The 21,662-nt window shown below is 45.2% G+C and overlaps 1 protein-coding gene across 1 annotated transcript in view; it reads right to left on the bottom strand.

Moving 5' to 3' along the window:
- Positions 1-8,283: 8,283 nt before the first annotated feature.
- The window catches only part of ACBD6 (acyl-CoA binding domain containing 6), a 367,559-nt gene continuing 354,180 nt past the window's right edge, over positions 8,284-21,662 (bottom strand). Inside the window, exons 7-8 of the mRNA XM_069232078.1 lie at positions 20,071-20,101; positions 8,284-8,510 (exon numbers count right to left, since the gene is read on the bottom strand). Coding sequence (XP_069088179.1) covers positions 8,353-8,510; positions 20,071-20,101 — 189 coding nt within the window. The 3' untranslated portion in view covers positions 8,284-8,352. The remainder of the gene's footprint in view (positions 8,511-20,070; positions 20,102-21,662) is intronic.

Genomic DNA, 21,662 nt, shown 5'->3' with positions numbered 1-21,662 from the left:
GGTGTTTTAGGGAGGTGGCTGCCTGTGTTTTATTTCAGCATTCCTTTCCTCCTCCCATGTTGCTGACATTTGTTTTGGCTTTATTCCAGTGCTGTCCTGGTTTACCTCTGGCTCCTAAAATAAGCTTATTTTCCAAAAGAAACACCGTTAGCTCACTGCTCAGGAAAGCCACAAAATGCCCTTTCTGGTATAATGTAGCTAAACCTAGAAGCAATGCTGTGAAACTTGCAGGAGTCTCTCTCTCCAAACCCACCCCAGCCACCCCTCCCCGTCCGCCCACCCTACCAGCACTAAGGACATGCACACAGGTCATTGCTTATCTCCATTATTGGAGCAATAAATCTTCTCAGGCTGCTCTGCTAGTTGAAATCTGAGGTAAGATTGCTTGCAAGACGTTTCATTCTGTTAAAACAAAAAGAAAATACTTTTCCAGCCTTCTTTTCCTATTTCTGTTCAGACAGAAAAAGAAGAAATTATGAGACTGGGTTGACCAATTTATGTGGCAAGAAAAGTCCAGTTCTGAATGTACAATGCCATTAGCTCTAACTCAAGACCTTTTGCATTGCAAATGCTTGTTCCTAATTGTAAACCTTTGCACACCTGCCAACCATATGCTGTAGCTGTCTTGCAAGATAACATAATTCTAAATCTGGGAGTTCCAGCCCTCCCAAGTCCAAATCCCTTTTCAAAACATTAAGCCCCACTCTTCTTTTCCTGCTTGCCCATATCAGAGCTATCACAATACCATCGGGTTGTTTGAAATTACACCACAGTATCTAACATTGTGCTCCTGATCATGATAACTTTGCTTAGCTGATGTGCCCATCTCTGAGAAAAGATGTGCTGCGCCTTGGTATCTGAAGCATTCATATTGGATTCTAGCTTGCTCAGAGAAACCATGAAATGTGTTGATACTTATGAAGCTGATTTTCAAACACTCATGAGCTCATCTCTGCATCTACTTGTATTCTTGGTGCCAATTTGACCATGAAATTGTTACCAGAAACATCTGTGATAGCATACATATTTGCATATTGCCTTGCCCATAGACGTCTCCATTGTTATTGATTAGGGATCCCCAAATTAGTAATGTCTCTGACTTGCATCCTATTAATTTTGGCAGTAAACTCTTTCCAGGCAACCTATATGTGAGTTTTCTTTAACAGGTTTTTACCAATAAGCAACCCAGTCATGTAATGTCAATTGTTTTTTACCACTGGTTGGCATTTCTTCAAAGGACAAAGACCCAAATCAAAAGAGTACAGTGGGTGAGTGAATTTGCTCGGTTACCTTTGTCCAACAGTGGAAAGCGAGATGGTATGTAGTCGCTGTCAGGACCCCTTTCAGGGGGTCATGGAACACACAGAGGTTACTGGGCCCAACCACAGTGGTTGAGGCCTTTTATTCCTGATGTCCTGGGGCCACACCTGCTATAAACCCTGAGCAACTGGACAAAGTACCCCTTCTGCACTGGACTTTCAGTGAGAGCTGTGGCCGAGCAGTCAAAGCTCCCTTCGGGGAGAGCTGTAGATACAGTTCAGTGAACACGACTACAGTACGAACAATAAATCAATGTCCAAAGACTTGCTTTTACACAAAAAAAAGTAATTTATTTCTAACTATGCACTTGAAAAAGGCATACGTCATTCAGAAGCAACAGCACAATCCCCCTTGAGATCAGGGCTCTAGTGGTTGTTGGGTACAGCCCTGCCACGTTTCTCAGGTCCATGCATGATGTGTTGATCCAGTCCAGGTTTTTTCTTTGAATTCTGGGATTTGTACCTTTATTATTCCATTCTGAAACAGGACTACAAGTCCCAGAATTCAAAGGCGAAAACCTGGACTGGAGCAGCATATCATGCATGAACCTGGGAGTCTTGGCAGCTATGAAGACCTAGTAGCGTGCATTCCTTGGATGCGGCCTCCCGTGAAAGGGCAATAAACCAAGCAGGTCCCATTAAGGAGTGTGTGATACTCTCCTTGATGGGACCTCCTCAAAGGTAATCCACCAATCCCCAGGATAAAGGTTACTTTATCTGTGACACTCTCCTTGATGGGACCTGTTTGGTTTATCGCCCTTTCATGGGAGGCCACTTCCAAGTAATGCACGCTATTAGGCAATACTCAAAAGTTCCCCTTTGACTCTTCAGGATTTTAGTCAAAAGTGCTGATGGTGCTGCAGCAGTGAGTCCCCCGGGACCACAGAGGAGTTTGGCGGAGCAGCAGATGCTTTTGGAGTGAAAACCCGTGAGTCCTTCTGAGTTCAGATCAGTTGGGCTGCTAACGACCCACGCAGTGGCAGCACCCAACCCGCCAAACAAAGCCTCAGTCTCTCCTTTGGGTGGCAACTTGAATCCTTTGGCACTGTTGCTACCGGCAGGCAGTCCTGGCATATAGGGTTGCCACAGTACTAGTCCGTACGGATGCAGACTATCTTGGTGCAGGCACCCATAACAAGATGGTTACAAATCTCGGTGCTTCTGGAAGTAATAAGTATACCGGTGGCCCCCTCTGGAATACCGGTCACTGCAGCGAGGCAGTACTGGTTCATGTAGTCCCGCATAATACTTAATTCATGGTTCAGTCTCTTCTGGCATCCTGGGGTCACCGAGCCAACACTGCAAAAAGGCAACGACCTGATTGGTGCACAGCCTCACACCTCTATCAGGGAAGCCTCTTGCAGGGTTTGACACTGGATCTTGCTTCCTCCAATGCTGTCCTCTTCCTCACAGGGCACATTGCTCTTGGCAAACAGGCAGGTGCTGGTGCACTAGGCTCTAGGGCAGGTGATCTTGGTGTCCAGGGTGATGTTCCCTCATCCAGCAGGTACACTAGCAGGCCTTTGCCCCCCCAGTCCTGGTCACAGGCAGAAGTGCTGCAGAGCTTCCCCTGTTCATGCAACCTGTCTGGCTGCTGGGAATATGACAAATTTTGGCTTCTCAAGCTCCCCATCTTACAGTCCATTTTCAGACACCAAACTGTGATTCAGGGTCTGAGTCTTTGAAGGATTATGTTGGAGTTCTGCTTCTTTCGAAGTGTACTCTTCACTTTTCTCCTTGAAAGAATGTCTGTCACAGCTGGCAAGACTCCGAAGCTGATTGCCCCACAATTAATGGCAGTGACCAGAGTTCACACCTGGATGTCAGCCACAATATTGTCATCTAAAGGTTAATTCCAAATCCCCCAACCCTACTTTTTATGAACCCTATATCAGCTCCATCTCCCTTCCTGAGATATGTCCAGTCCCTTTCCTTATGCTCTATCACTGACTCAAAAAGCAGTCTTTTGAAGTGTAAAGCGACTCTCTTCCTTTTCCCCTCTAGTGTGTCTCACCAAAGTCACAGGAATGCAGCAATACACAAATCTGTCTGGCGGATTCTTCAAATTATCAGGTCTTCACCAAAATGGAAGCCAGGGTCCTCCGTGCAATGTACCATTGCAGGCACACTTACTCAGTGTACATTTACAGCACTAGCACCTCCATGCATTGTACCCTCGTGTACACATGCATTCAATTTGCATGTATTGTTCAGCACTGAAGCTTTTCTATATTTAACCAGTGTGCCATTTATAAACACACACTGCCAGCACATACACTTACCATGTGTCCGCTGCACAACACTTCACTGTTCATGTATTGTTCTTCACACATACACCCTGCACATGCTCTCACTACTGTGCACTCACTGCGCAACACTACATCCCCAGTCATGTGTTTGTTTCAGGCATGAATACAACCTGTACATGCACTAACCACACATGCACTGCACAATACTGCAATATGCTTCCCAAGCACAGATAGAACTAGTGTAGAGTCACTACTCCTGTGCTGTGCAGCACTCCACATCTGCCTGATGCAGGGCAAGGGTTGAGTTAAACTAAGGCAGTGGGACTCTTAAGAAGGTGAGTGAGCCTATAATCCTCACTAGTGACAGGGTAAAAAGGTCCTGTCCACTACTACTGATCACTACACAGTATGCTGCCACCTCAGCGCTCGTGCTGCTTAACTCCTCGTGAAGAAAGTAGCCTTCCACCACTATCAGGGCAGCATTTTGGGCACCCCTCCTGGTTCAACAAGGCTGCAATCCGTGAGACAGGCATATGTCATGCCTAGGAACAAAGCAATCAACATTAGGGATCCTGACTTGAGTACAGATGGGCACTAATAGCAGGGGTACACGCATAAAACCCTGCAGAGGACTTTTCCGTCCCCACAATAGCATATCATAGCAGTCACAATATTCTAATGGCCTAGAGTTGCTCTCTTTCTGCTCAATAAACCTTAGCTATGAGTGGAACCAGCAGTAGAGTATCCCCTAATGGTGGAAGTGGTAGCATTCTGAAAACCAGTGCCCAGTCTTTCACAGTTCTTCCTGAGGACTGAAAGCCTCCTCCAGCAGTCTCTGGATAGTGTGCAGGACTTGAATGAGCCAGGAGTCGATGTTGTTTACCAGCTAAAGTTAAAATTGTGAGTATGGGGGACTTGCAGTTCCAGTGCATGTCAGATGATCCAGTCCCCCTGAGAAATCTCTGTCTTGGTCGTGACAGCAGAAAAAGATGAGGCAGAAAACACATCTAAGGAGCAGGGTGGAAACACCAGAGCACTGCTGTTCCTGAGCCGATACCTAGAGTGATGGAAAACTAGGCACAAGTGTCTTAATGTCTACGGAGGTGCATTAATTTGGGGTTCCTGAGGGGGAAGATCTCTCTCCAGGGCCTGATTATCTTCCAAAGAAAACAAGTCGAAAACACAGAGGGAGAAGCATCACTTCTATACTCTGTGATCCTCTTCCTAAGCTGAGGCACATGAAGAGGATACAACTATGCCCGGCTGCTCCCCATACCCTTATGCAGGGGATATCCCTGGACATAGCAGATAGAGATGCTCTTCAAAAGTCATACCATAAGACTGAGTTAAAAATGTCCTTCATGGCAGATGCTATGGAAAATATCTGCAACACTATTGTCAATAATGGTAATAATTGCCAATAATTGGTGTTGGGTCATTTGGACGCACTAATTGGAATTGGTGATTCATGACTTAGAGGTGGCAACTGACAGACCAGACCGAATGATGACCTTTGTGATGCTAGCCATGGTTCTGTTTGAAAACTGTACAAATTGGGGAAATTCAGCCAGTTACCCATTTTGGAATTTCTGGGGTTGATTCTTTCAGCTGCAACTGAGGAAGCTAAATCTCCGATTCAAAGCTTCGAGATATTGGGAAATAGCCCATTTGGTGGAGTAACTGTAACTACAAGGGTGCCCTGATTAGATGAGATACATCAGGTGTAGCTTGCAGACCCACATCAACATGAAGTATTAACCAAATCTATGGAGAGACTACAATTTTTGTCACATAATTGAGTGCATGTATTTCCTAATCTCAGCCGAGAATCATAATTAATTAAAAAGGAGATGGCTTGGGAGAGTTACCTGTGGTTCCCCCTCAGTCTGAGTAAAGTTAGAGACTTGGATTTCTTGCATTCACAATTGCAAGGCTTTTTTGATTCACACGGTCCACGACCTAGTGGAGATGCAGTTACTGAATTGAAAGATTGATCTGCAGGATGTCATTATCGTTCTTGGCTACTATCCGCAGGCTTGATATTAATCTATGGCTAGAAGAAGACGGTTCTGTCCTTCCCACACTCCAAAATTCAGTGTGGGGTATGATTTTTAAGTAATCCCACCCACCTGCCCTGCAACCCAGTTATAGTTGATGTTGTATTGCCCAGGGCCTTTATTAGCTACTTCAGAGCACAAAATGTTTGTTGATAATTATACCTTATGCTTATCCATACAGTGTTATTTCAGCTGCAGATTTGTGAAATGATATGCTGTACCCTCTTTGGCCGAGTTTCCTCATAAAACAATTTATATCCCTTCATCTATTGTTTAAAACTGACTTTTAAAGTATCGCCTTTCTACTAGATATGACGCTTTGATAATGTTAAGTAGCAGAATGAACAGAAATATTTACTAGTACGGGGGCACTTTTTTTTTTTAGATAAATGTGCAAACGTTGGCAGAGTAAGGACAACTGTTATTAAATGAGCTTCTGTTTTAGAAAATGGCAGGTCTGGCATTCACTCGCAGTCACTTTGTTGTCATTTATATATTGCACTTTTCTATACATTTACTACTCTTGAAAAATGTCTTCATATGATTTTAAATGATCTCAGGAAACAAAAAAATAAATTGAAATATCCAGTATGAAAATCATGTATTACCATGAAGGTCTCGATATTGGCTTAATGTGTAAACCGCCACTGCTCTGCTGAAAACAATATGGGACTGGGGAGAAAATAAAACATGGAAGATTAAAATAGACACAATACTATGTTACAGGTTCAATCTCCTCTTCTCATTTCTCATCATAAAGAAGGTTGAATAATTTAAAAACTCTATCTGAAACACACTAAATGAGGCAAAGAAGTAGATTCTCAGTGTTTGTTGATGCGATTCAGTGGTCTATCTTGCTGTTAACCACCTTCTTCGGGGCAAGTAGACATCTTCCACTTATAAATTTACATCAAAGTGGTCACAAATTAATGAAATAAAATACACCTACAGTCATAATAAAATACTCATGACACTAATTTGCAGACAGCACAGCAGTCGAATAACAATACTTTAAAAAGTCTACCCATTGAGACAAATATATCTGCAGTACTAAGTGAGAAATAAGACCTCCATCTGCAGGGGTAAAATCTCAGCCAAAGGGTAATGGAAACCAAAAAACTATTTTTTTGGGAGGCATATAGAAGGATCTGTATTTTAGGTCCGCCCCTATATGAGGATGTATAGTATTTAAAACCATTGATAAAATGGCAGTTGTGTTGCCCCATCAATACTATGGATATGTTTGTCATATGGGTAGACTTTTTCAAGTTTTGTGATCATTTTGGTATGCTGTCTGTGCAAATATGTGTCATTATTTGCAGGTGTATTTATTTTGTACATGTGTGACCACTTGTATGTGAATTTATAAGTGAAAGATAACGGCTTTCTTCAGGACAAGTAGACAACAGTAAAATACAGTACTGAACATGTTGACAAACATTGAGAACCTATTTCTATCCTCACTTTGTGTGTGATATAGAGATCTGAAGCTATTTAACCTTCTTTGTGATGAGAAATGATAAGGGGCCATTGCATCTGTAACATTATACGGTGTCTTTTTTTAATTTTCCACATTTGCATTTCTTTTTTATTTACATGTATGTATTGTTAAGGAAATTTATATATATATGATATCCTTGTTGTTTTTTGCACAGCTGGCACACCATTTACGTACAATTAGATGTTGATAAGTTGTGTATTTCTTGCTTGAGGCATGAAATATATTACTACCAGGTTGGAAATCACTCTGCTGTGTTATGTAAAGCAGCACTGTCATGCCAGCATCCACACTGTCAAGGGACATACTATCCTGTTATGCCAGAACCTGAATTGTCCTTGCATGTAAAGCCTCATTTCAGGACAAGCACCACTGCTAACCTGTTTACCGATCGAAGTCATATCTCTCCTCTTCACCAGAGCCTGGGGTGCAGCAGGTTTCATCTGCATTGCATTATACACCACTGAGTAGGTGGGTGGAACCTGTCCTCCCACCCCCCAATGTCTTGCTCACTGCAGTACCTCTGTCTCAGTTCCTTGTGATATAGAGCATTCCGCTTATAATCTGGTAACCTGTAGATAAAACCTTGTGTTATGCACATGCAAATGCCATACACATTGTTTTACAGGGTTTCATGGCCAGCTGAACCAGCTACTAGTAAAACAGAGCTTCTTTTGAGCAAGGCAGCAAGTAGATCACTCTGTCAGGGGACAGGCACTGGAAAGGATGCAGCTAAAATACATTTGTACTTATTGAGTGATGCTAAGCATTTTGAATCATAAATGCTGTACATATCACATCTAGATACACAACTAAATAATTCATTTTTGTTGGACCATTTAACGGAGAAGACAATGTAATAATGGTTGAAAGACTTTCTACCTGGAGATTGCACTACAGACGTTTAATAGCACTCATATATTCCATAATGTTTAGGTGAACTTTCAGAGCAGAATCATGGCAATTCATCCAATCATTAAATGAGCCCATCAGCCTACCACACATGAAGCAAATGTCAGAGTACCAGCGTAATTAGTCTGACCCGACTAGCAAACCTGTGCCACCACAAAGTGAACTAGAACAGGTTACTGCCACCAGCTTGGTGTACTGGAATAAACATGCCACCCTCCCCGCCCCCTTGATAAAAAGGAATACAGACAGAGCATTAGGGAAGGCTTTATTCACTCAGTTGGTTCTAAAGTTGGGGCTAAGACAAGTTGCTTCTTCTACTACGTTGTTTCCACAAGTTTACACTGCTGAAGTTTGGAACAGATTTCCCTGCAGTCTGTCACTTCTTCAGGGAGAGCTCCATCTTGATCACGAAGGCCTGGGTCCGCACCACACTTCAGCAAGATGTCCACGATGTCCAAAAACTCACAGGAGGAAGCTAGAGAGAAAAGAAAAGAAAAATGTATAATTCAATAAAAAATAATTTTCTATGAAGGCAACGAACTGCACATCGAGGCAACGGAGCTTCAACACAACAAAACTAAAAGATTTAGAGGCATTCCAAGGTCACCAACTACATTCTATAGCAATGGCATTAAGGGGGCACCCACCCACAATCTACACCAAGGCCCCTCCAAGGCCATCCACAATGTAAACCAAAAGACATTTAAGGATCACCGCCTCAAAATAAACATCAAAAGACACTTACCTAGTAACTGAACTTTACAAGCTCACCAAACAATTTTCTTTACCAAGACGTATTCAAGCCTGTCAAATCTTAAAGGAACTCCAGGTTCTCTCAACCACACATTGCATCAAGAATCTCGACAGGATCATCCAACCACAATCTACACAAAGAGGCACCTTAGGTCACCAAGGCCCATCCTACAGCAAGTCATTGAACACTAAAAGGCACAGCGCGTTCATCAAACCACAATTTACATCAAAAGGGTTCCCAGGTGCGCCAACATCTACATCGAGACATTCCAGTGTCACAAAAACACAACCTACATGAGAGGCACTGCACCATCACTGGATGTACACAAAATAAAGGTAATCAAACCACACCCTACTCAACAGGTCTTCCTAGAGCAAACACTGCCCTCCAACACCCAGAGGCACTGTAGGGTGACTGCAACTCAATATGGGTATACATTAAGAGCCACTAGAAGGTTAGCAAACTAAACCCAACAATAAACAGCAGTATGGGATTACCAAACACTTCCGGCACTACAAGATCACCCAACACCACACTATGCCAAGAGTCACATCAGGCTCGCTCAACCACACCCATTACTAAGAGAAACACCAGGGGCTCTCAACACCAAAGGGGTATTCTAGGATTATTGAACCACATCAAAGAACATGGACATTCGAAGAGGTTTAATTTGTTCAACATCAGATTAGCTTCAAGGTTACATAATTACACTCAGCAACAAGAGGTACTGCAAGGTCACAGCACAAAAGCTAGAACCATTGCGGGATCACAGCACCAAAACAACATCAAGACACATTCTAGGGACACATCACCACACCCAACACAAAGAGGCCCTAGAGTCACCCCACACTAAGATGCACTATAGTCACCAAGCATCAAGAGGCACTACAGGCTATAATCTGAGGCACGCCAGGGTCAGCTGATCACATTAAATGCCAAGTATCCAAGAGTCACTAAACTACAACCAACACCAACAGGCTGACTAGGTCGCAGTAGCTATATAAACAATAAGAGACATTTCAGGGGCATTCAACCACTTATCCCCCCACAAGAAGCATAATATCATCGCCACCTAAAACCAATAGGGTACTACAGTGTCACTAGTCTATACCCTACACTGAAGCTTCTAGAAACCACCCAAAGAAGCCCCTACTACTAAGCAATCCTGGTTATTCAACTATACCCACCACTAATAAAAAACATAGAAGCAATCAAGAAGTAAACTATTTATTTTGCAAGACTCAAATGACATTGGGAATCAGAGCTCCTACATATGCTTGTGTCAGTGGAAGCACACGCTTTATATACAACTGACAAGCAATGGACAGCTTACTTCCGTCACAGAATTAAAGTTCTGTGTAAGTTAACAGTGGCAGCAGACAATAGCAACTATATTTCTAAGTCTTAGTCAAGTGTAACAGAGAAAAGTATAAATTCAAAGAAGGCCATTTAGTTCATCAGTGAACAAAAAACTCACAATAGGTGTACAAAACAAATGGGATGCTGTTTGTAAGCACACAAAGTTATTCCTAACAAAAGGACACCAGCCTTTCAAAACCTCTTTCCCCGCCCCATCTCCACGTTCATTCTAACTAGCTTCCTGTTGCTCTTATAGCATGAGTTGGCAGGTAGGTCAGACCTCAAAATGTGAGTTGACCCTCTGAAAAGGAAGACTATATGAGCAAGCCTAAGTGAATTTGCCACCTCTGGAGCTTTAAGACTAGGTAAATTCCCTCTAAAATGAATATTAATGGGCGGAACCTTGCCTCCACCCGGTTGACAAATACTTATACTACTTTTAGACGTCAAGTAGGCTCACCCTTGGTACTAATGTTCCCTACGCTACATGGAGAAGAAACCGGTCTAGCTCCTGGTGTCAGCCATCTTGTGAAATCTATTAAGAAAATACCTGAGTCTGTCTGTTTTGATAGCATGAGCGAGGCTTTTTGAAGGAGACTCGCCCAGCTTGCAAGCCCACCTTTTCCAAACCAAGGGGTGGGGGAGAAGTTTGTCCTCTCCCAAAAGTCGCATTTTACTGATTTGACCAGCAGTTCCAACAGCTTTGGTTCCTTTCTGAAGAAGGATCGTTAGTGTTTCAGACACTCGCACTTCTTTATCCAGAGAAACCCACAGCCTTGTCTTCAGCAGGGTCTGGGTCCAAGTTACCCACTGTTCCACCCTTAAGGCCACCAAACTTGTCTGCGCTTTGACAAGGACAGAATCACAATGGTGCAGTTTTGTACCCCATACATTCTAGCCTTACTACTGTGACCTTGCCAGTCAGATACACACAAGGCCTACTGAACCTTTCAGCTTTCTGAAGTCAATCCATTAAGTTCCATATTATCTTACTCACAGCGCCTGAAAAAGACAAAGGCTTTCGTAATAGGAAAATAACATACCGTTATTATGGGATGAGTGACACAGAAGAACAAACTATGGCAGGAAGCCCAGAAGCAGGAATATATTCTGGAGACTGGGTAGAGTAAAGCGATCAAAAATGATGCAGAAGAGACCTTAGTCACTTCCAGCTTGTGCGGTATCTAGTTATAACAAAATTCTAGGTTCTTTTTCAAATGCCAAAAAATATTACGTGCCTAAATCTGAGCCCCCTGCAGTCTCCACTCGAGGCCCAGGCCAAATACACCCCATGTACTCATGTCTTATCTGAAAAGCGGGGCATCGGGAGGGTGGGAATGGATGGTCGAAGGAATGGGGCATGGGAGGCCACAGAAGCAGGAGGGACAGGGACGCATGTCATTGCTCTGTCAAGGCAGCAGTGTCGCCAGCTTTTCTCCGACAGCAGCCCATCCTCCGCCTGGAATGATAACAAGATCGGGATTTATGGCCCCGGGAACCTCCATTTCTCAAGTGCCAGTGGCTGCCCTGACAGAGCCACAGGTGAGGGTGAATCTCCATTCAGCGCTGCGCGCCTCCCGCCATCATCAATCCTCCGGGGTCCGGGCCTCCCTTCCATTCTGTGCCTCGTCCCGCCCGCCTCCGAAGCGCACGACAGATGGCGCGGGGGAGGGGAGCGGCGAGCTCCGAGGACCCGGGGCTGCAGAAGGCGTGTGCCAGTGTGTGTGCAAGGAGTCGCTTGATTTCCTCGGGGACACATAAAGCGAAGGAAGCAAGTGGTCCCAAGGCGCGCGAAAGCCAATGCTAACAGGTCATTTATAACGGGTGGCAGCATTCACCCCGGCCCCTCAACAAGTGCCGGAGCCGCAGACGAACAGAGCTGCGAACCAGCACGGTGGGGCCCGCGGCCAGTTAACCCAGAAACACCACTAATCTTCTACTCCCCACGAACCACCCTAACATTAGAGCAAAACACGCTTCAATGCCTCGTCAGGGATCTTAGGCGCGATATAAATACATTTACAATTACAAACGGGCTCCTCCAAACATCACTGTGCCACAAGCTACTCGTGAAGTGCCGCGGCAGAACCGCAGCGCAAACCTCCGCACCCAGATCCACAGCCCAGTCTGAACTTGCACTAAAAGCCATCGCTTACCACACTAACCACTCTTACACCAGAGCATACATGGGTCCCCTCCAATCTAAAGAGCTTCGACCGGAACCGAAGGCATAAAGAGCAGCACACCTCAATTATTTCCGGGCCGTAGCATGGCGAAGTCAGAGCTACAAATCCATCGATTACGACAGTCCCCTCTGACACGTGAGCACAAACGTGTCTCTTTCAACCAGCACTCTGCAGCTCTGCTCCACAGAGTTCCACTGCTTTATAGTTAAGTTTGCGCTTTGTTAAATGGCCAGGGGCACATAGCCAGCCTATCACAGCCCGTTTCACTAATGCACCATCCTACCTGCTCAGACCAATCTGGCTAAAGCAACCAGACATAGCCCATTAACTGTTTCTGATGGATATTCTAACTGCAGATCCCTCGCCTTTAGAATATCCCCAGGTCCCAGACTGGATCCAGATATTTTAAACAGCACGGCTCCCGTTTGGCTCCAAGTGGCGTTGCGCAAGTCCACTTGGACTTGGTTATGCCCCAGAAGAAGTGATGAAGGGTGTTACACACAAATCTGGAGCTCGCTCGCACGTCAGTTGAAAAATGCATTCTGAAATATACTATTTCCGATGTGCAGGGAGACTATGCCACCTCCTAAAAGTAAAATGTAATGGTGCAAACAAGTGTCTATGACAGACTGCCTGGATGTATGCCTCTGATGTTTGGGTTCCAGGTACGACTCCGAGTCCTGCAAGTTGTGTATCCTTATGAATCCAAAGATGATATGGAAAGCGAAGCACATCTGTATGCCACAGAACACCAAAAAATAGTAAAAAATTACCACTCCCACTTGAAGTCGAGGATGCAGACCTGTTCCTGTAATGGTCCTTGCTACGGTCCAAGTCTTCTGTTAAGTCTAAGTTAAAGGCAGAAGTTCAAGAAGGCTAAGCAGGATTCGTCCAAGTACAGCCAATCTTAGCCCACAGAAGTCACAAGGACGTCAGGTTACCTCTGGGTCTCTCTCGCAGTCCCCTTCTGAGGAGCCAATTCTGCTCCAGGGCCATTGGTAACACTGCAACAGATTAAGACCGTATCTCTGCCTGAAAGATACATGGAGGCCTCTGTTCAGGTACCACTGGTGGGTCCGCCCTCTGCGCCATCTATGCCTCCTGAACTCATCTTGAGTCTTGCTCTGACATTGGGATGACTTCCAATCCGGCATCAAAATCCATGCCAGTCCCTTTGACGTCTGCGCCGGCCACAACGCTGAAAGAGGAAGACTTTGTCCCAACTAAGGTAGTGTTTCGAATCTGTACCAACACACCCTGCCCCAGTTCAATCAGACAGAACTTGCCTTTACATCTGAGCCACAATCTAGCGCTTCGGCATCTTTTCGGTTCTCACTCTGATCGGAGTAAACCAGGTCTTGGAGATGAGGGAGATTATTTCTCTCTACACTAGGATGATGACATTCCTTACATGGATCTGCAGCAGGCCTGTGGGTTAGACATTTCCCTGGACACTTGTGTGGTGTTTTCCAAAACGGGCAATCACCAGAAGAAATTGCTTCCTTTGTTGTATTGATAAGACATGCAGTGGAGGTATTAGACATACAGCTGCCATCCACGGGAGTTAAGACCAATGTGTTACCTGAATACTGCAAACTGGGCAGGCTTCCTCTGAGCCTTTACTGCCATTCTGAAACCTTTACAGGTAACCTGGTCTAAGCACTGTTCCTATCCACCAGTGAACAGGCAGATAGCCAGGCGCCACTGGCTGGCAGCATGGGACCCGGACTTTTTGATGCAGTACTTTACGCCAGAAAGTCTGGTGGTTCAGGTTTCCACCAGCAAGGTGAACTCCAATTCATTCTCTAAGACATCTCCCAACAGAGTCGAAAAGAATGGAAGCTATTAGGAAACTGACATTTTAATTGGCCAGCCTAGCCATCTGGACAGTCAATCTTATCTGTTTGCAGGGGAGATATTCCCATGCCTTACGGGACACGGTGAGTGAGATCTTGCTGGCAGTCCCTGAGGAATTTCGGGACAACTTGGCTCAAAAGAAATCAGTATGTGAGGAAATAAATGATCTGTTCTGGACTAGACAGTAGTGACTGCTTGGGCAGAGCAGTCGGCACTAGCATGGTGCTTCAGTGTCGCGCATGAGTGAGATTGATGGGAGTCTCTGAGGACATGCAAACCTAACTGATGAAAATGCTATTTGACGGATCTAGCGGGCTTGGGGAGAATGCAGATTCTGCTCTACTTCATCAAAAGCAGGGCCATGGCGAGTTCCTTTGTATTTCTACCAGTGCAAGAAAGTACCCTCAACAGCATTGTAGGAGGCTGGCCCTCTATGTAGTGAGCAAAACTAGGCACACTGCAGGGGATCCAGGCAACCACACGTTGGTTTCCAGAGGTAAAAAATAGACCACCTAATGCTCCAAGATGCTCCTAATGCTGGTCGAGCAGTTGGGCTAATACAGGAGATGTACTAAGTATTTCCTGTACTCACAAATCCAATCATGCACCACACACACTCAATTAATAACTCAAGACCAGAATTTATAAAAAAAAAAAACTTCAGATTTTTATATAAATTTTAAGACCAAGATATTTAAGATACGTTAAGTACTTTGTGAGATATGACTTTTCAGACTTTTAATAAAGTTAGTCTTATTATGCACTATAGTAATCAATAGTCAGTCACTTTTAAAAATGCGTAAAAAATCGTACAGTTGAGTTACCCGTCTCTTCTTTTGCAAGATGGTCGAAGTAGTTGGTGGGAACACTGTGCCAGCTGTAGAGCCTCGGGTGGCTCCCGGTACCGGCGGGAGCAGCGTTGGAAAGTCTCTTGGCACAGGGCCACCTGGAAAAGGAGCTGATTTGCAGATTTGAAGATGGTGCCTTTGGGTCCCCTTGGACTGTTGAGGTCGCAAGGGGTTGGAGACCTGGGGCACACAACAGATTGCAGGGCGAGTTGAAGGTCTTAGATGCTGTGCGCAAAGGGACTCTTTGGAACTGGAGGAGAGTCTTCTTCCGTGGGCCTTGCAGGACGTCGTGGGTGCTCTGGTGGGAGGTCCGGGGTGTCACTGAAGTCCCTCAACTGGGGTTTCTCCTGGTCTAGTTGCAGCTCTGGATAATCTGTTTTTGGGGTTGTCCGACGTGCACTGACCAGTACCTGAGGTACTGGCACAACTCAGCCATGGGAGGGCGCTGTACCACCGAAGTTGGCACACTTGCAGGTCTCGTCAGGCTGTCATCGGGTCTGGCTGCGACTTCCGGTTGCAGAGATACTGTCCTGACGGTGAAGTGTCCCTCACCGGTTTGCAGGTTCCTTTCAGTTTCCTTTGGTTTCTTGAGTGGTACCTCCACTTAGGAGGGAGATCTTGGGCTATTTGCGAAACCGGGAGGTCCTCCAGGTCTTTTGAGGTCGGTCTAGTGGTCATCTCCTCCGCAGTGGCGATTGTCGGGACTCTGGTGCAGCAAGCAGGGGTCTTGGAGCCTCTTCTGGTGCAAAAGGTCCTCTGTTCTCGTCCTGTCAGGTTCTTTGGTGCTGTGTTGTTTTTTCTTCCAGATGAATCAAATTTCTTGGTCTAGGGGAGCCCACTAAATACTGAATTTAGTGGGCGTTTTATGGGGAACCGGTTAGTGTCCAATGGGACACCTACCCTTGGGTGGCTACACCCACTACAGTGACCACTTCCCGTGGGAAGGGTCACTTCCCTAAACCTCACTGGATATTTTCCTGCCATCAAACATGGAGGAAAATGAAATGGGGGGTGGGTGGGTAACCTTCGCCTGCAAGCCCCTATGGGTGGTGCATGCTCAGTGAGACCCCTCCTCCTACTCCTTGTGTGGTTTCCCACCTTTGCTCCAGAAAACAATCGGGGTTGACAAAGGAGGAAGCCATCTGCTGCTAGCAGCAGGCCTAGGGGCTTGAGTTTCAAGGGTGGTAGCCCTTTGAAGCTTACCGCCAGGAGAATGCACATTCCTGAGGGAGGGGATGTTAGCTCCTCCACCCAGGAATGTCATTCTTTTACAAACCAGAGAGCCATGGCTCTCCCCAGGTTTGTATATTCGCTGTCTGGAAGTGGTAGGCTGGATGGAACCAGACAGCAACTATACCAGTTAGGTTAGCTTTTGCATGAGGCACCTCAAAGGTGACCCCCTGGTACTTTTGGGGTTAAATCTAATACTGGTACCAGTTTGGATTTATCATCCTGAGCTGTTTGATACCATGGGTGCAGAGTGGCCATCATGTAACTGGGGAACTCATGTTTGACCAGTGTCCAGTACATTCACTTAAAATGGCTGCTCTGTTCACTCACTATGTCTCAGGTTTGGGAAGGACACAGTGGGGGCATATTGCTCATGCAATTATGCCCTCAGATATAGTATGGTGCACCCTGCCTTAGGGCTGTAGGCCTACCAGAGGGGTGACTTACCCATATCATATGCAGTGTAGGGTAGACAGGGTACACAGGGAGTGTGCCATGTCGAGTTTGCCTTTTTAGGTTTACCCCAGTACACTCAGCCTGCACTGGCAGTGCTGGGTGCAGGGCCCTAGAGGGTGGCACAATCTGTGCTGCTGCCCTCAGGGGCCTACTCATACTATCCAATGCCCTGGGTACTGAGGTACCCATTTACTAGGGTCTTACAGTGATATGTAAGAGTGTATCCAATTGTGCCAAGCATCAGAACAGATTTAGGGAAAGAGCTCTGGCCGAGGGAACCTGGTTAGCAGGGGCACTACAACTTCTAGGACACATTAACATCTGGCAAAAAGTGGGGGCTAACCATGCAAAAAGAGGCCTCCTCTCACAAGTATCATCTGTCTCAAGGCTACGCCAGAGATTTAACATACTGCAACGCCAAATCAAACTGCCTCTGCAAGAAGCTCCCAAGCCCTTTTAGGGTATGGTTTGTGGGGCAGGGATCAAGAAGACAACACGCAGGCCACCATGGACAGCAAACTTACCAGTCCCATGACAGTGCAGCATCAGACTTCCAGCCACTGTAATGTGCCCTTAATGTCACACGACCACCTTGTGGGCGGGCAGGACCAGACATTTTCTTGAAGGGTGGCAAAACCGTGGGCCCTGCAGATAGTTCAATAAGGATATGTCCTGCCATTCCTATTCTACTACTGTATCTTCAAAGCACGCTGGTTATATAGCACAAGGGAAAACCCAAGGATAACTAGAGACCAAGGGTAACACAGATAAAATGTTTGAGCAATCGTTAAGATTTTAACGATTGATCTTACATTATCTGGGCATTATTTTTTGTTCCTAGTAGAGACTGTTCACTCTATTGCTTAGTTAGGGATCTCTGTTCCTTATAACATAGCATTTTCAGAGCACATCAGAACGTCTTTCAGAGGATCACCTGTCCATCTTACTTCGAAATGTGTAGACTCTTCTGGTTAAAGGAGCCACTGAGAGGCTTTCAGGCCCAGAAATATGGGCTATTACTTGAGTATTTTATCCGCCCTCTGAATGCCTTACTGAGGAATGACAAATTTATGATCGCTGTTGTTGTCCCAGGATCTGCCTGCCTTGGATCCAAGAAACTAGATGGTGGCTTTAGACCTGCAGGATGCCTACTTTCATGTACCTGTCCTGCAGTCCCACAGATACTACGTGCAGTTAAAGGTAAGCCAGAAGCATTTTCAATTTGCTCTACTCCCCTATGACCTCACTAAGGCCCCTCAAGTGTTCACGAAAGTGATGGTGGTATATGCAGCACATCTTGGAAGTTGGGGTTTCCAATTATCTCCGACCTCAACACTACCTGTTAAAGGCAAACTTGGCGCAGTCAGTCATAGACCACTTCCAGATGATGACGAGCCTCCTGACTTCATCGGTGTTCACTATCAATGTGCCGGCTCTTTCACAAAGGCTCCCTTTCATCAGGGTTATTCTTGGTACAGTACTATTTCGGGCCTTCCATTCATCGCAAGTCCATAACATCCAAGCTATGATCCCAATGTTTCAGCATTGGTCCTGGGTCTCAGCGACAGTGGCTCTGAGGCTTCTTGGTCCCCTACACCCTGCTTGTCAATTATGCAAGGTGGCATACATGGGCTTTGTAGTGGATCTTGAAGTCTGAATGAGGTCAACAAGTTATGGGGGAGATGCAAAAGACTTGCAGTAGTGGCTGCTTGACTTTAACAGGACCAGCAGCCGACTCCTCTCTCTGCCCCCCTCAGAGGTGACGTATGCATTACTGCTCGGAAGTGGAGATCATCTGGCAGAGGTGGAGATAAGAGGACTCTGGACCCATTACAGGTCAAACTGTTGGATGTCTTGTTGTTTATCTCTGGCAAAGGAGGGTGTACAATGGGCACCATTAAAGGCTATATGTTGGCTCTTTTAGCCTTATTGTGTTTGCCAGACCACCAGTGTTGTTCAAATCACCTGCTGTGATGAGGTTTATGAAAGGTTTGAAACATATGTTTCCCCCAAACCACGTGTGCTACAAGCGTGGGATCTTAATTTGGTCCTCACTTTTCTTGTGCAGTCCCTCTGATCCGATGTACAGCTGTTTAGACTCAAGAGACATGGTGAAGACTTGAGTTATTGGTCATAATAACTTTAGCCTGCCGCATAAGTGAACTCCAAGCTCTCTATGTGCAGTCAGCTTACACCACTTTCTCGTAGATAAAGTGGAGTTCAGGACCAATGAGGCCTTTTTACCAAAGGTCTTGGCTTCTTTTCACGTTGGGCAATCCATTACTCTCCCAACCTTCTTTGCTCCATCTCACCCTTCAAAAGAAAAGAGACTCTAATAGGCTGGAACCCAGGAGAAACTTCATCTTTTACTACCACTGCCCCAAAGACCATTAGGTGGACAATCAGATTTTTTGTAGGGTTCTACCCACTAGATTTTCTCCAAAACCAGGCTTGGCTCCAAACGATCTGGCCAATTTTAACATCAGTGCTCCAAACTCCTACTGGACTTTCTAATACCTAAATGCAGCAGTGAAGGGTCCTCCCATTAACTCAGAATCACCAATTAATGGCGGAAAGCAAGAGTGTCCAACACATGCCCCGAAGTGCAAGATTCATGTTCAAATTTAAGATTATCTATTGAATGATGAATTTACAAACAACAAAGGTAATCTGGATTAATATTTACAATAAGTGGTTATCCTAAAAACCTAGCATGTATTTTGCCCCCCTGAACATATGCTGGAAATCCCCCGTGGATTTGGTTGTGCTTTGCACAGTTTAATCTGTTGGACAATAGGGAAGGGATGGAACAGTTTTGCTTGTCAGCCCTCCTTTGCTCCTCGAGGTGGAATATAACTTTACAATCCCCTTCTCTTCTTCAGCGATAGTCTGTCATGGCAGCAGCAAAACACAATAGGTGTACTGCCTAGACACACTATAACTGGTTCAGCAGGTATGATCGCTGCCATCCTAGAATTCACCTCCCTTTATGGGCACAGTCATACCAGGACTGAAAACACCATCCACTCGCCAAACTTTCACAAACCCAGACCTGCAATTGTCATCCCTACCCTCCACCAAGTGCAGTCATAACTAAGCCAAGATAATCAGCGCCCCATCTCCACTGCGCGCTCGCACTGCCAGAGCAATCTACAGCGCAGGCATACACTGCAAGAACCCGTTTCCGAACCCCAGCACTGACGGGGCTATTCCCTGCAGTGTGCCCTGCTGATTAAAACCGGGCTGCTGTTTCCCACACTGACATCTAAGCGGTCACTGTTGTCTACTGGTATCCCACAGATCGTGTAGCACACCCCATCTCCCACTCCCACTCCGATCTCTTACCATAATGCAACGCTGTCTGGCCTTCGTTGTCCTGAAAAACACAAGAGGAAGGATAATGATTAGGTGTCCATCATACTCCAACATGCAACAGAATGGCGGGATGCCACGGTGTGGGGCAAAATGCGCTTTATGGATGCCCAACAGCGTGGTAATATAGGAAGAAGAGTGTGGCGGAAGCAGGGGTAAGCAGGAAGCCCAAGAGGCAGGTACGAGGGCACATCAGGGCGCAAAGCAGAATAGCAGGATGGAAACGTAGCGAATTACAGAGTATGCAAAGTAGCAGCGCAATATTGGGTCTAACACAGGGTTGGACTGGGACTACAAAATAAAAGTGGTCCCCATTAGCGAATTACATAGCTAAACGAGCAGTGCCAATGCCAATAGGTCTGGCTTTAAAGGAATGTTGTAGTAATGTAAAGCATTACAAGAAATTAGCAGGGGAATGATATGTATTTGAAGGAAAACAAAGAACTGTAGAATACAATTGGTGTAAGTTAAAAGGTCAGGTGATAGTGTACTGTCAAGCCAGACCTAAACACCCATGAAGGATAACGACTGCCCTCCTTCCATCTGTGCTACTGCCAGAAAAAACAAAAACAAATTATCTAGTTATTTAAGGGACTTTCATGTGTGTGTGTGCACCTGAAAGTTGAGGTGAGGCAGTTGGATTAATACACAAAATTATCACAGCTGTTTGTAAGGCAAGCACTATTTTGTGGAAGCACACATCTTCTGTCCAATCAAAACATGTACTACTGAATCCCAATATGTGGTCAAAATCCCCTCTCGTGGTGGGTCTCTCATAATTGTCTGGTTCAAGCCAGATCATTAAAAAAAAAAAAAAAAAAAAAAAAAGAGAGAGAGTGTCCACATTTGCAAATCAGGGCATGGTATTACAATCTACTCAAGGCTCTCATCTGTAATGAGAACATTACATCAGTACTCTACTGTACTAAGGTATTACAGCTGAGTTGCAGCCTCAATATTTGCAGCCACAGCAATCACACAGTCTGAAGAGCAGGTTTCGGTGCAGACCTACAACTGCTAATTAAATGACTGGAATTATAGTTTTCTTACCTCTAGGTTCTCAACTATTTTTCCATTAAAAAAAAAAACATTTGTGGCAACGGAGGCATTTTTTGACTGTTTAGTAAATATCTGAAGTTCATCACTTACAAGGTTAACTCTTTGCATTTTACCACACATTCTGAGCAATATTCAGTTTTTGAAAGTGACTTGCATTAAGCTCCTTAAAGCGCGTTTTCCAACAAATGCAAAACAATGTGCCAAACACTGCACATTGAGAGGTTTGTTTTCACAGTAGAGATCCCACATGTATTTTTCACATAAGCAACCACATTATATTTTTCATAACGGAAAACGTCCTAGTACAGCAGTGCTCAAGGTCATGTCCTCAGCAGGGGTGAGGCATCAGGAGCGCTCAAGTGGAGCATGCTGAAAGCAGCCTTGAAGGAAGAGGGCTCAGGGGCAGGTGATCCCAAAATGCTGATGCTTACCCTGCAAAAGATCTTCCTAAACCTCACAATAAGGCAAGCCATAACACGTAAGACAATAGTTTTCTGGAAATTTTG

Source organism: Pleurodeles waltl, chromosome 4_2 (assembly GCF_031143425.1).
Source record: "Pleurodeles waltl isolate 20211129_DDA chromosome 4_2, aPleWal1.hap1.20221129, whole genome shotgun sequence".
NCBI classification, from domain to species: domain Eukaryota; kingdom Metazoa; phylum Chordata; class Amphibia; order Caudata; family Salamandridae; genus Pleurodeles; species Pleurodeles waltl.
This window is presented reverse-complemented; position numbering and strand designations above follow the sequence as displayed.